At 37.0% G+C, this 15,171-nt stretch overlaps 1 protein-coding gene across 1 annotated transcript in view; it reads right to left on the bottom strand.

Moving 5' to 3' along the window:
• USH2A (usherin) overlaps window positions 1-15,171 on the bottom strand; it is a 990,439-nt gene that overhangs the window by 70,256 nt on the left and 905,012 nt on the right. Inside the window, exons 61-63 of the mRNA XM_072647832.1 lie at window positions 12,749-12,976; window positions 9,915-11,431; window positions 607-928 (exon numbers count right to left, since the gene is read on the bottom strand). Coding sequence (XP_072503933.1) covers window positions 607-928; window positions 9,915-11,431; window positions 12,749-12,976 — 2,067 coding nt within the window. The remainder of the gene's footprint in view (window positions 1-606; window positions 929-9,914; window positions 11,432-12,748; window positions 12,977-15,171) is intronic.

Raw genomic sequence — 15,171 nt, 5'->3', positions numbered from 1 at the left:
CCATGTGTTTATGTGTGTGTGTGTGTGTGTGTGTGTGTGTGTGACACATACTTCGTAGAGAAGCAATTCAACATCCAGTGCCTTACATAGATTTTTCTACAACTCCATTTTATCTTTCTTAAGGTTATGGATTGGAATTGCATGTAATATTCTTGAGTGGGTGAGTGGGGTATAAGATCCTCTGTGATTTTGTGTAATTATATTTTAACCTATATCTGATAATTAATGATGTATTTTAAATCAGAACTTTGACAGGTGTGAGTTTCTAACTAAGCCAAAATCTCCTTAATCAGTGATTCTTGATTGATCACCAGGAGCCAATAAATAGAAAGAAAAAAACAGTGAAATCTTTTCATGAGTAACAAATATCCTTGGATTAAATCTTTTAAACACAATGAATAATTATGATCAAGTGATGAGAAAGGTAAGAGCATAAGTGCATAGGATCTTTGTTTTCTCATCAGCCCTGTACATAAACACTTATGAATTCTCTTAAAATCCTAAATGTAAACAAAGCCACTGTAAAATACAAGCAAATTTTATAAGTAGACACTGCGATATTCATTGACTCTCACTTCTATATTGTAGACAAGTTAGATTTCTTACCTGATACTCATAGTCCGTAAAAGGCAAAAGCTCAGAATCAATAAATGAAGTGAAAGTTCCATTGTATATTAGTACTGGGCTTGATTTTCCAGGCAAAGCTGTTATTTGTCTTCTATACAATTCATAATATAGAATTTTCCCATTTGGCTGAAGTGGCGTAGTCCATTGAAGAGAAATTTTGGGCTGGAATCCTCTTGGACTCATCTGCACCTCTAAGAGTGGTGGAGGCTGCATCTGTGGTGAAGTTTCCAGGGTCTGAACGGATGTCCAGTCACTTGAAGCACATCCCAGCAATGTGCAGCCTTGGACCCGTATCTCATACCTTTGGGAAAATAAATCAATACTCACTGAATAATAGCAGAATCACATGGAGAAAATGAAAATAATACATATATATATATATTCTTCTATATCTATCCTCAGGTCTTTTCTGTGAACAAGAAAGCCACTTTTATTTTTTAGAAGGACCTATGAAATATTTCCTCCCGCTGATTTTCAAGACAGATTTTCACCCATCTGTGTTGTCAGGCACAGGGGTATGGATCATATGACCTCTGAAATTTTAGTCTAGTCCAAGGATCCTTGGACCTTACAGGATAGAATTTTACAGTGAATGCCATAGGAAAGCAATAAAACCGGGGGTCTCGTGGAGTACATGACAATTTTTGAAGCTCTGGGCTCAGGTTTCTACAGCTAAGGCTAAATGATTCACCAGGAATATGCTCAGGTCATGAAGAAACATCATGGGGCTAAGGCCTCTGTGGTAATAAATCCCCTCACCTGATACTGAACATCTTAAACCAAGCTCTCTTACACCCACACTAAGATCTTTTGGGACAAAGTTGACCTAGCCACATACTAGATTATCAGTCATGGAAACACCTTATCACCTTCCAGTTAAACTCAATCAATCAGTTATTTTTGTCTTATACCTACTTATACTACTACTCATACCTTTCTGCCACTTGGAAAGGCTTATTCACACATGGGGGTCTCCCTCTCCTCCTCCACCCCACATCAGGCAACCATGGTTTTATTGGTATTTAAGTCCTTATCTTCAAGTATGAGTGTTTTCTTTATTTCTGATGCCTTACCTATTTTATTGTCCTTCCACCTAATGTCCTTTTTTCCTTCTCCCTTTCATCTTTTAAAATTCTTTTGGTCTTTTTCCTGCCATTTTCTTTCTTTCTCTCTCTCTTTTTCTTTGCCAGGCAACTTCTGGTCACATATTCTCTTCTTTTCTTACTTCTATACCTCCTTCTCTCCAAGAGGCACCAATTACAGTATAGTGGAAAGGTGGCTGGATATGGATTAGGAAGAGTCCTGTGTCTGAATCCCAGAACCATTCTAACATTTACTAATTTTGTGACCATAGACAAACAATCTAATGTTTATGAACCCAGGTAAAATGGGGATAATATTGTCTGGAGTATGAGGGTAATGGAGATTATCTAATTTCACAGAAGAAATTGAAACCTAGAGGGATGAAGTGACTTGCCTAATGTCAAACAAATGTAAATGGCAGAGGCTGACTCCTATGGGATTTTTTATAATTTTTTTTTGACAAATTTGCCTTCCAACTCTATTGGCTAATTCTGCAACTAAGATGAGACTTTTGAACTCCTGAATCTGAAGCAGACAAAAGCTGAGCCACAAAGCATTCGGAGCATCTTTGGAAGATACCTGCACAAGTTCTAATTACTGCTTAATATTTAATAGAGCCTTAAATAATTGTCACAAGTAGGTACAAAAGACCATGAATGTTTCATTTAAACAGCACTATACATCAGAGGTAATTATAGGAAGTGTGTAATTTACACATCACTAGATTATGATAATAGCTGAATTTTACTTGAGGTGGTTGGAAATCAACACAATTTCAACCTTTAATTTTTTTAAGTGGTTCTGTTCATTTTATTATATTTTAAGCATAAAATTCTATTTACTATTCTTCCCTCTGGGAATGTAGATTATTTAAACTGTGGGTGGGGTAAATGCTGAACTCTTATTTATGGCATGGGAATAGGAAATAGAGCTAATCTTCCTTTGTGCTGAGTTTGCTACACTCAGTAAAAGGGTTGAATAGTTTAGAAAGAGGCTCCAGAAAATCAGAGCAAGTAAAGTGGTGTAATCCTTTTTTTTTTAAAGAAATTATAAGTAGAATATGACTGCTGTAAGAAATAATGTATGTAATGATACAAAAAAATGTAGAAAAGATCTTCATGAAATCATTCAGTGTAACATATAGAGCCAAGACAACACCACACACAATGACTACAATGAATGTTACAGAATTATAAAGAGCAAGTATGACTTTACCCTTATCCCTTTGCAGAGGTGGGATATTCACAAGTGTTGCTCATTGCAAATAGTGTTCAACGTACTGATCAGTCATGCTGATTTTCAATCTCTTTTTTTTTGTCTTTCAAACAGTATTTTTGAACAGCATGACTTTCTTAAAGAAAAAGGTAAAGGATACTGGGGAAAGCTTTGGTGATGTAAAAAAAAAATGGAAGGTGCCAATTGATAAAAAACTTATTTTGACTAAAAGGACAAAAGAGAAGTCATGGGATTGGTCCTAGATTTATAATATGTATACCTCTCAGAACCAATTATGCTCAGGGATTTTGGGCAGAGGAGCTTCATTCTCTTAGGAAAGGCAGCTAGACCTTCAAATTTCTAGATTGTTATTATCCTTTGTTCTTTAACAAGACCATGACATCAGGAAAGTGATGCTATGACATGCAAGTGAATTGGATTTAAGCGAGGGAGGGCTGTGCTGTCATTAGTCTCACTTTCTCCTCCCACTAGGAAAGATAGTTAATATCCAAAGAGATCTCTACAGACTAGAATCTTAGTGGTGGACTGGTAAATGTTTAACTGGCTTTCCAAATTAAAAAAAAAAAATACACGACACACTTTCCAGTTTAAACTATGAGTAACATTTGCTCCATTGTCTTATTAAGGCTAGACAATAAACAAAACAATAAGTCAAGCCCTGGTTTGTAGCATTTGTTGATTTTGAATGTGTAAATGCTCACTCTAAACATGTAGAAATTGTCTCTCGTGAGCTAGCTCAAGCTGACTCTAGCACAACCAGGAAATATAATAAAATGAAATAATGGATGAATACAAATTCTGTACTTGGGTTAAAAAGACAGTTATATAACCACAAGAAAAGAGATACATGGCTAAAAATAGTTTATATCACAAAGAACTGGGGATTTTTATGGTCTAAAATCAATATGAGTTGCTCATGTGATGTGGAAGTCAAACACACTAATGTGGACAGAAATGTGGATCGCACAATGTGGATGCTCATATGATTTGTAGGAGACTAGTTCCACTGAACTAGTCCACTGTTCCTGTTTGGAACAAGTCAGGAGCATCATACTTAGCTTTAGGCATCACATTTGAGGTGAGGCTGGGGGGAATTGACAAACTGGACACTATGTGAACTGGGATGATGTGGGGCCTTGGAAGCATGCTACATCAGGATCAATTGAAACTGTGGCCTTCTAGGTCCTTGGGTGGGGCCTTTTGACTGAGTCCAAGTTTTAGAGAAAAAATCCTTTTATTAAGGGTATTTGTTTTGTGAAGTTTGGATTCAGTCAAAGGGCCATATTTGAGGACCTAGAGGGCCTCATGAAGACTTGAAGGCTTCAGGATCGCCACTGCTAGTAAAGAATTCAGTTGAAGAAGCCTGAAACAGAGAACATTTGAAAAGATTACAGCTGTCTTCAAATATATTTTAATAGCTATGTAAAAGGATTAGATTTCTTTGGCTTGGCTTCAGAGGCCAGAACTAGGAACAAAGGTATAAGTTTCAGAAAAGATTTCAGTTCAATATAGGAAAAAAGAAAAAGAAAAAAGAAAAAAAGAAGAAAAAGAAAACTTCCAAACAGTTATAGAAGACTAAAAGGGGAATGGGTTCTTCCCGTAGACAGCAAGTTTTTCTGATGTGATGTGATCCAAGTTAAGGAGGAAATTTCTGCTTCAGGGATGTGGTGGACTAGGTAACTTCTGAGGTCCTTTACTATTTGAGATGCCATGACTGTATGGAAAGCCCTTCAGAGCTAACATTCCCTGTATAAGCCAGCATATCTCAGATATGTAATTGTTCATTCACGTTAAGCATAATTTAAAATTTTTAAAAGAAAACCTCAATATGTTTACCTATTTATTTATTCTAATTACCTATTTGGTGGGGTTCAATTATTTTCAGTTGTGACCCCATTTAAGGTTTTCTTGGCCATTATACTAGAGTAGTTTGCTATTTCCTTCTCTAGCTCATTTTATAGATGAGGAAACTGAAGCAAACAGGGTCACACTTGCCCAGGGTCACATAGCTAACAAGTATCTGAGGCCAAATTTGAACTCAGATCCCTTGCTCTATCCACTGTACCACCTAGCTGCTCTGTGAAGAAGGTCAAACATTTGTCAGAGACCTTCAGATTTGCAGGAGTGACTAGGCTTAGGAAAATTTGTTTCATTCCTTTACTCATCTACTAGCAGCATCATGTAGCATGTCAACAATTCCTGCAGTTAGACTGTCAAAAATCACTCTTGCAAAAATTCCATTCTTATGAGGAAATTATCTGTCATTACACCAGTGAAGGAGGAGTATGGTTAGCTAAACAAGAGGTACCAGTGAATATAGAAGATAAAATCAAAAATTTTCATTGTATAACATTTTAAGAATTTCATGAAAGTACACTCAATAACTGCTAGATTTAAAAGAAAAATAGATGTCTTTGGGATGGAAAAGGGAATACATCTTTGCAGCAAATATCTGTGATAAAGGTTTGATATTCATGATCTATAAAGAAATAAGATTCTGATGGAGAAGAATCTATTATGTTTTGGTTGAAATAAAAAAAAGCAAGGGGACTACTCATGATCTCAGACAAAGAAGAAGCAAAAATAGATCCAATTAAAAGAGATAATCAGGAAAATACATTATGCTAAAAGGCATTATAAACAATGAAATAGTATCAATATCACAATATACCAAATGGTATGTCATCCAAATTTCTTAAAAGAAAAGTTAAATGAGTTACAAGAAGAAATAGACAATAAAACTATACTGGGGGGACCTCAACTTTCCTTTCTCAGAACTAGATAAGTCTAACAACACAAAAATAAACAAGATAAAATTAAAGAGATGAATAAAATTCTGGAAAAGTTAGATATGATAGATCTCTAGAGAAAATCAAAAGGGAATATATCTTTTTCTCAGCTGTACGTGATGCCTTCATAAAAACTGACCATGAATTAAGATATAAAAATCTCACGGTCAAACCCAGAAAAGCAGAAATATGTGAATTATTTTCAGATCACAATGCAATTAAAATTATATTCAATAAAAGGCCATGGAAACACAGATTTAAAATAATTGGAAAGAAAATAATCTAATCCTAAAGAATGAGTGGATCAAAGAACAAGTTACAGAAACAATCAAGAAAAAAGAATACTAAAATAATCTTATCTTCAAAAAAAAGAAATTGAGCTCCCCAAGAAAAAAGTGCCCTGGCCAGACAGATTCATAAGCGGATTTTGCCAAGCATTTAAAGTATAATTAATTCCAAAGTTATATAAACTATTTGGGGAAATAGGCAAAGAAGGAATCCTACCAAATTCCTTTTATGACACAAATATGGTGCTGATACATAAATCAGGGAGAACAAAAACAGAGAAAGAAAACTATAGACCAATATCCCTAATGAATACTGATGTAAAAATTTAAAAAATACTAGGATGGAGATTATAGCAATACATTACAGAGATACAATACTATGACAAGGCAGAATTTATACCAGGAACTCAGAGCTGGTTCAGTACTAGGAAAACTATCATCATAACTGACCATATCAATAACAAAACCAACAAAATTCATATGATTAGCTCTATAGATGCAGAAAAAGCTTTTCATAAAATACAGCATTCCTTCCTATTAAAAACACTAGAAAGCATATGGAGCTTTCCTCAAAATGACAAGTAATATCTATTTAAAACCATCAGCAAGTGTCATCTGTAATGGGGATAAGCAAAAGTCCTTCCCAATAAGATCTGGGGTGAAGCAAGGATGCCCATTTCAACAACGATTAATCAATGTTGTATTAGAAATGCTAGTATAGCAATAAAAGAAGAAAAAAATGGAAGGAAATAGAATAGAAAACAAAACTATCACTTTTTGCAGATGATATAATGGTATATTTAGAGAATCCTACTAAGTCAACTAAAAGCTACCTGAAAAAATGAGCAATTTCAGTAAAGTTGCAGGATATAAAATAAACCCAGATATATCATTAACATTTCTATACATTATCAACAAAACCCAATCGGAGGAGAGAGATGAATTCCAACTAAAATAACGGCAGATCCTATAAAAATACTTGGGACTCTACATGCCAAGACAAACCCAGGAACTATATGAACACAATTACAAAACACTTTTCACATTAATAAAGTCAGATCTAAAGAATTGGAGAAATATTAATTGCTCACTTGTAAACTGATCCAGTATAATAAAAATGAAAATTCCACCTAAAATAAATTACCATGCAATGTCAATCACACTACCATAATTATTTTATAGAGCTAAAAATAATAAAATTACTTTTAATAAAACTATTAAATCTATAAATTATAAAATTATAAATTACAAAGTTATAAATATTATAAATTTATTAAAAATTAATCTGGACGAGTCAAAGGTCAAAAATATCAAAGGAATCAACAACAAAACTGCCGCCAACATTAGAAGGAAAGCAGAACACTAGTGTGTGTGTGTGTGTGTGTGTGTGTGTGTGTGTGTGTGTGTGTGTGTATATGTGTGCACGCGCTATGCGCACGCGCGTAATTTATAAGTTTCTCTGATAAAGGTTTTATTTCTCAAATATATAGAGAATGAGTCAAATTTATAAGAATATGAATCATTCCCCAATTAATAAATGATTACTGAATATGAACAAGCAGTTTTCAGAAGAAATCAAAGCTATCTATAGTTATATAAAAATGCTTTAAATCGCTATTGATTAGAGAAATGCAAATTAAAACAACTCTGAGGTACCATCTCGCACCTATCAGATTAGCAAAGATGACAGAAAAGGGAAATGACAAATGTTGGATGGGATGTGGAAAAATTGAGACACTAACGCACTGTTGGGGTTGTGAACTGATTCGGCCATTCTGAAGAGTAATTTGGAACTATGCACAACGGGTTATTAAGCTGTTTTTTATCTTTTAGCCCAGCAGTGCCCCTACCAGTTCTGTGTCACAAAGAGGCCATAGAAAAAAGGAAAAGGATCTATATGCTTAAAAATATTTATAGCAGCTCTTTTAGTGGTGGTAAAGAATTTGAAACTGAGGGGATGTCCATCAACTGAGGAATGGCTGAACAAGTTGTGGTTTATGATTATGATGGAATGCTATTGTGCTCTAAGAAATGGTGAGCAGAACTATTTCAGAAAATCCTGGGAAGACATATATAAACTGATGGAAACTGAAGTGAGCAGAACCAGGGCAACAATGTACATAGTAAAGGCAATATTGTAAGGATGACCATCTGTGAAAGACTTAGTTGCTCAGATCAAGGCAATGATCCAAGACAATTTCAAAGGACTTATGATGAAAAATGCTATCTGCTTTCAGAGAAATAACCGATGGAGTCTGAATACAGATTATAGCATAATTTAAAAAAATTCTTTTTCTTTTTGGTGTTTCTTTTGTGATATGTCTCATATGAAAATATCTTTTGCATGACTACACATATATAACTATAAAAAATTGTCTGCCTTCTCAAGAGAGGGGAAGGGAAGGAAGAAGGGAGGCAGGGAGAGACAGAATTTAGAACTCAATATTTAAAAAAATGTTAAAAATGTTTTTACATATAATTTAGAAAAATAAGATAAATTTTAAAGTGAAGTAAGAAACAATGTTATAAATAACAATACAAAAGATGTAAAAAATTGATAGCAATTGAGAAAAAGCTATTCACTAATAGATAAAAAGAATATAACAGGCAGTTTTCAAATTAAGGAAAGAAAACAATTAACAACATTAAAGAATGCTCTAAATCACTAATTATCAAATTAAAACAACATTGAGGTTCTATGTCACAACCAACAGATTAGCAATTATGACAAAAGATGAAAATAGCTATTGTTTGGAGGGGCTATAGAAGAACAGGTGTCACAATGGAGTTGTCAATCTAACCATTGTTGGAAAACAATTTGGAAATGCCCTTCAAAAAAGCACTAAACTGTACCTATCACTTAATCCAGTGATGCTATTATTAAATTATTCTAAAGAGGTCAAAGCCTGAGGAGCAGAGAGCCAACTGGGAAAACAATTCATACAACAATTGCGATATTATAAAAGGGAAACGACATCGAAGTACCTCAGCACTCTAGCATTTATTAAGTACCTACTATGTGTCAGGCACTCTGCTGAGTGCTTTATAAATATCATATTTGATCCTCACAATGCCCTGGGGAGGTAGGTACTATTATTTTCCTCATTTTATAGTTGAAGAAACTGAGGCAGAGATTTTTTTAAAGTGACTTTATAGGGTCACACAACTAGCAAATGTCTCAGAATGGATTTTAACTAGTTAACTGAATCCAGGCCCAGTCCTCTCTCTACTGCACCAACTAAAAGAGGTAGATGTCAGACTTAAGTATCAGTCTTCTAAAGTCAGCTGTGTGGCACCATGGATCCCCTGTAACTAGTACATAATTGTACATAGGTATTTAAAAACTATTGTAATTGCTGAATTGAAATCTATTTCCTTCCATACACTAGTTGTTTTATTACTGAACCTGACTGGCCGCCCTGTCACTCATTTCTTAACCAAGTCTTATTCAAGAAATAATGTGTGACTATGAGAATTGGAAACCTGAGTGCCACACAGTCATTGTTTTCAAATTGTGGTGCTGGAGATTTTTGAGAGTCTCTTTGACAGCAAGGAGAGCAAATCAGTCAATAGTTAAAGAAATTAATTTAGACTATTCAATGGAAGGTCAAATACTGAAGCTTAAAGACTTTGGCCATGTAATAATAAGATAGGATTCATTAGGAAAGAACTTGATGATGGAAAAGATTGAAAACAAAAGGAAAAGGGAACAGCAGAGTATGAGATGGATAGATGGGATCATGGAAACAATGAACATGAACTTGAACAGATTTTGGGAGATGGTGGAACACAGAAGGGCCTGGTGTGCTATAGTCCATGGAGTCGTGAAGAATCAGACAAAACTGAGCAACTGAGCAAAAACAATTCAAGACACAAAGTCCTGGATACCTACCTGTGATAGGGTTTTAATTGGGTTACCACGAATGACCGTCTAGCAAAAGAACTGTGAGTTATGTTCACGTGTATGGATTTTGCCTCTGTTTCAATTGGATCCCATACTCGGAGGGTATAGTTGATGATATCACCGTTGGTCTTTACAGGAGGATTCCAGTTCACTTCAATTTCTTGAGAATTCCATGCCTGTAACTCTGGAGGTGCCATCCCAGATGGTGCAGAGGGGTTTGTTCTGACTTTAACCAGTGGACTAGAGGTACTACCTTGGCTATTCCTGGCAGTCACTGTGTATCCATACTCCTTGCCTGAGGAAAGTCTAAAATCATGGTAGCGAGTTTCTGGACCAGTATAGACAATCTCTCTGTCTCTCCTAACCTCATAAGTTATTATTTGCCCATTTGGATTGGCAGGAGCTTGCCAGGTAATTTCTACTGACTCTGAGCCTGTGGCTTGTAACATTGGGGGTCCCATATTTTGTGGTGGAGCCTCCATTGTTCTGGCAGATTTGGCCTCACTAGATGCACAGCCTCCATTAGTACAGGCTGTTAATATGAAATCATACTCAGTGTATGGCTGCAGGTAGGAAACCACCAAAGACAGGTTCTTGCCAGCATGGTATTCTTTATCATCAAACCTTAGGAAATAGTTGATGACTTCTCCATTGGGTACTGGAGGAGGTGACCAAGACACATTTATCTGAGTGGCACTGAGAGACCAAAGAGAGGGTGGATTGACTAGAGCTGGGGCTGCCTCAGGAGTATGGATGGTGGAGGCTTGACTAGTTGAGCAGCCTTCAGCTGTGCAAGCTATCACTGCATACCTATACTCAGAGTAAGGAAGCAGTTCATCATCAGTATAATTAAAAGTCTCAGCACCAAAGTTGAAAGGATAGAGTACTTCATTTCTTTGAAGTCGATAGGAATGGATGATCCCATTAGGCTGTTCTGGAGGGGCCCAAGAAATCATCAGTCTCAGAGGGTTTAAAGATTCAAAGACCAAACCAGGTGGCAAAAGACCCTCTGGTGGGGCTTGTTTTGTCTTCACCATAGACCAAGGGCTATCAGTGTGACCTGCTGAATTCCAAGTACGGATTTTATATTCATATGGAGTCCAAGGTTGTAAACCTTTGTCATTATACACAAATGTATTCCTTTCAGTGTTATATTCTGTGAAAACAATTTTCTCATCTGCTTGAGTTGTCCTGTTCCCCTCAGCGTTTCCCTTGAAGCATCTGTGAATCACTTCATAGTGAATTATTTTTCCATTTGGATTAATTGGCTCAGACCAACTCAGTTCAATGCTTGTTGCCCCCACAGACTGGATTGTGGGAGCCAACTGAGATGTAGGAGGGGCTTCAGCTGTCCAGAGACCCTGAGGTGCAGACAGAGTGCAGCCTGCCATAGTGCAGGCCTCCAGGGTCAATATGTAGAAAGTAAAAGGTTCAAGGCGTCTGAAAAGAAACTGACGAGACAAGCCAGTATATTCCAGGTTACCGTCACTGAAGACGTTATATGCCTGAAAGGAGATATAACAAGAGAATGATCGTAAAATGTACAAATGATTTCTTGTTGTGTGTTTTTTAATCTTTTACTTTCGTTCTCTTTCTCATTCTGACATTTGCCTGGGGACCTGAAGGGTAGATTGTATCTTTCCATAAGTGGGGAATGATCGGCAATGTCCATATAGAAAGGAAATTCTCTAAAGGGAGGAACAGTGTTTAAAAAATAAAATAATGAACAATCCCTGAAACAGCTTTCAAAACACTATTTGATGACCTAAAAGCAAAAAGCATTAAGTCTGATTCTCTGACCCAAAGCTGCATTTTGGGTTCACCCAATAATCAGCAAAGGGAAAATTACGAACTGACTTTGCTTAGCTGCCTCCTGAAGATGGCACAGTGGATAGAGTGCGGGACCTGGAATCAGGAAGACCTGAGTTCAAATGCAGTCTTGGACACTTAGTAGCTGTGTGACCCTGGATAAGTCACCCACTCTTTCTCACTTTAGTTGTAAAATGGGGATAATAATAATACCTACTCCTCAGAGTTATTATGAGGACCAAATAATATTTTTGTAAAGTGCTAATGCACAATTGGCACAATGCCTGGAACACGGTGGTTGCTTAAAAACTATTTCCTTCCTTCAAAACCACAGGATCAAAGTGGATTTGCACACTTCTGCTTCCTCCTATTCCTCTTAAAGTGAACAGCACCGATAATTACCCAAGCCTATCATCTCAAAGAAATCTCTGGGAGATAGAATCATGGTTTCTAACTCTCTGCAATGCCACTTCTCATGGATGGAATAAAGAAGGGTGGCATGCAATAGCCATGTTTAGGTTTTTGTTTCTAAAATCCATTTTCTTCTAGAAGCATGCATTAGCCATGTCTGGAATAGATAACTGTGATGGGAGATTCAGAATGTTTTTCTCTCTCTTCTATAGCTAAGTGGCTCTAAAGAGAACAGTGGTATGCCTTGAGATGCTGGTAGGGGAAAACAGTATATGATGAAAGAGTTAATCCCACAGTTTTCAGTTCATGACATAAAGGGTCATCTTAGAATGGTATACTGAGAGGAGGTAGGACAAAGGAGACATGGACACAGGAGAGTCTTGGGTTCTAATCTTAACTCTGATGCTTGCTAGTTCATCACAGGTAAATCTCTTAGACTCTCTAAGCATTTCATTATCTGCAAAATAGGGAAAATAATAATTTTTTTCTCTTCCTGATAGTGTTGTTAAAAAAGAAAATTAAAATTAAAATAAAGTGCTAAATACATGAGTTATAGTTATTCATTTCAACATTAATTCTATGACTTTATGAGAAAACAGTACCTTAATCACACCATTGGTTCTAATAGGCTCTGACCACTGAAGCAACAAGGCACGCCCATTCTCTTTCCTTTCCACTGTAAAGTTGCTCAGCCCACTTGGGGAAGATTCTAAGGTGCAGACTGGAGTCCAGGAGCTCGACACTTCTCCTGCTTGGTTGACAGCCACAATGCCAATGTGATAGTTCGTGAATGGTTGTAACCCAAAAATGTGGGCCTGGTGCCTTGTTCCCTGGAATAGAAATAAATAATTAATGATGCTCCTTTTGGAAACTGGTGATTGTCATCTGAAGGTCATTCACTGACTGATATCATCTAGCAAAAGCACACAAGGGAACGGTAGTCATTTCATTATCATCATTAAGAAGCAATGTTTATTGAATATCCCTTGTGGATATGATAGAAGGCTATGTGGCACAGGGAATTTAGAAAGTATGGAGTAAACAAGGCTCTTGCTTGTATTAAAACAAAAACTTACAAGATAGAAATACTAGTAAAGTGCTGTATCAGACTAATAGTTTATTCAGCCAACAGTTTATTCACAACTTTGACCTAGGTAAACTTTGTAAGCATGTGGCATATGGGCCCTCCATGTCATCCTTACAAGTTAGGGATATACCAAGAGTATCCCTAACTCTTCTTTAAAAATCTCAATTATAGGCAAAAGAACAAGTAGAGATGATTCTATTTGCTTCTAGCCTGGCCCATGGTAGCCATCATCCAGGAGAATCAAACCCTATGCAGATGAGCCCACCATCACCACTGCTCTCACAGAAGGACTTTGACCCTCCCCCCCTTTTTCTGAGGAAAAATCTGCAGATGTCTCTGCCATCATCTGCCATAGTCATGCTGCAACTGCTGCTTCATGTATCCTGTGAAGAGCCCACTATTTTCTTATTCTCCCCCCAATTCTGCTTTTTCCCCTTTCAGGAAATCTCAAAAACTGCAGTTGTTAAGAGGAAAAACCTCTGAACTCCAGGCATGAGCTTAGATTCAGCTCCTCCCAAATTGAGATTCCTTGGAACCTAACTTTCCAACGAAAACTTTACACTACGTCAGTTACACACGCAAAAAAAATGTAAAACAACAACACAAACCAAAAAACCCACTGTCCCCCTGTCCTCAAGGAGCTCACATTTAAATGGGCAAGACACATGGTGATCTTTAAGGGGAGCAACTAGTAGAAAAGAGGCCCCCTGTCTCCCATTTTATTCCAGCTGCTTCCATCAGGTATGCCCAAGAACTCTGGGAATATGAACCTCTCCCTTCATCCTTCCTCTCTTTCCTCACTACCAGCCATTACCCAGGGGAGCAACCCTTGTGGAAATATGACTGCAGCTTCCTCTTCAGATGCTGTAGCCCTGATTTCTCACTAGCCACAGCTGTTGAAAACCCGGAAAAGAAAGTTCTGCCGATTAAAGTCCTTAGCACGTTCAAATGGTTCAACATCAGAAAGAAATATGATTTTATTTTTATCATTTGAAATGACATTAAAGAAGATGCATTACAATCCACTTTGTCTCTGGACCCTGAGGACTGCTTTGTCTTTCCATCTGACTTACCACCTAAACCTACAATATGTATTATTTCCCTCTATTAGTATATGAGCTCCTGAAGAAGAGGGATTGGCTTGCTTCTCTATTTATAACCTCAGTGCTAGGTATATTTCTTTATAAAGAGTAATCACTTAACAAATGCTTTTTAATTCATTCATTCTTTCTTTCATTCATTTATTGATGAGGAGGGTCTATAGGTTTCCCTCCATCAAAATAAATATATCTCCATGTCCTATAACGTATGCACATATACACTCATGCCTTGTTTAAAGGACACAGACATCTCTTGGTTGTTTTTCTGTAACTCCACAATAACTGGCTGATTGGAACTCAGAAGGAATCTCATCAAAAGTGAACTCTTCTCAGTGATGTATGTGTGTGTGTGTGTGTGTGTGTGTGTGTGTGTATGTGTGTTCATCCTTGATTGCCAAAGAAGACCATGCCATCAGAGAAATAATGACATGACTGGCACTTGACTTTGTTTTGAGTGAGGGAGGGCTGTGCCTCACCAGACTTACTTCTCCTCCAGAGCCATCTGAATCCAGTGACCAGATATGCATCAGGATGACTGGAGATGACCCAGGATGAGACAGTTGAGGTTATGTGACTTGCCTACGGTCACACACCTAGAGAGTGTCAAGTGTCTGAGGTGAGAGTTGGACTCAGGTCTTCCTGACTCCTGCACTGGTGCTCTATCCACTATACCACCCAGTTGCCCTTCTGTGGTCTATAGGAGAGAGCTCACAGATTAGCTTGGCCTTTTCACTTTTTTTCTTTTTCCTGTTCAGAAGATAAATCCCTGTCCTCTAGACAGGAGGCTGGGGGTACACAGATATTGTCCATGAACTTTGGCCATATATTTTTACAGGAA

This window comes from Notamacropus eugenii, chromosome 2 (assembly GCF_028372415.1).
Source record: "Notamacropus eugenii isolate mMacEug1 chromosome 2, mMacEug1.pri_v2, whole genome shotgun sequence".
Lineage (NCBI taxonomy): Eukaryota > Metazoa > Chordata > Mammalia > Diprotodontia > Macropodidae > Notamacropus > Notamacropus eugenii.
This window is presented reverse-complemented; position numbering and strand designations above follow the sequence as displayed.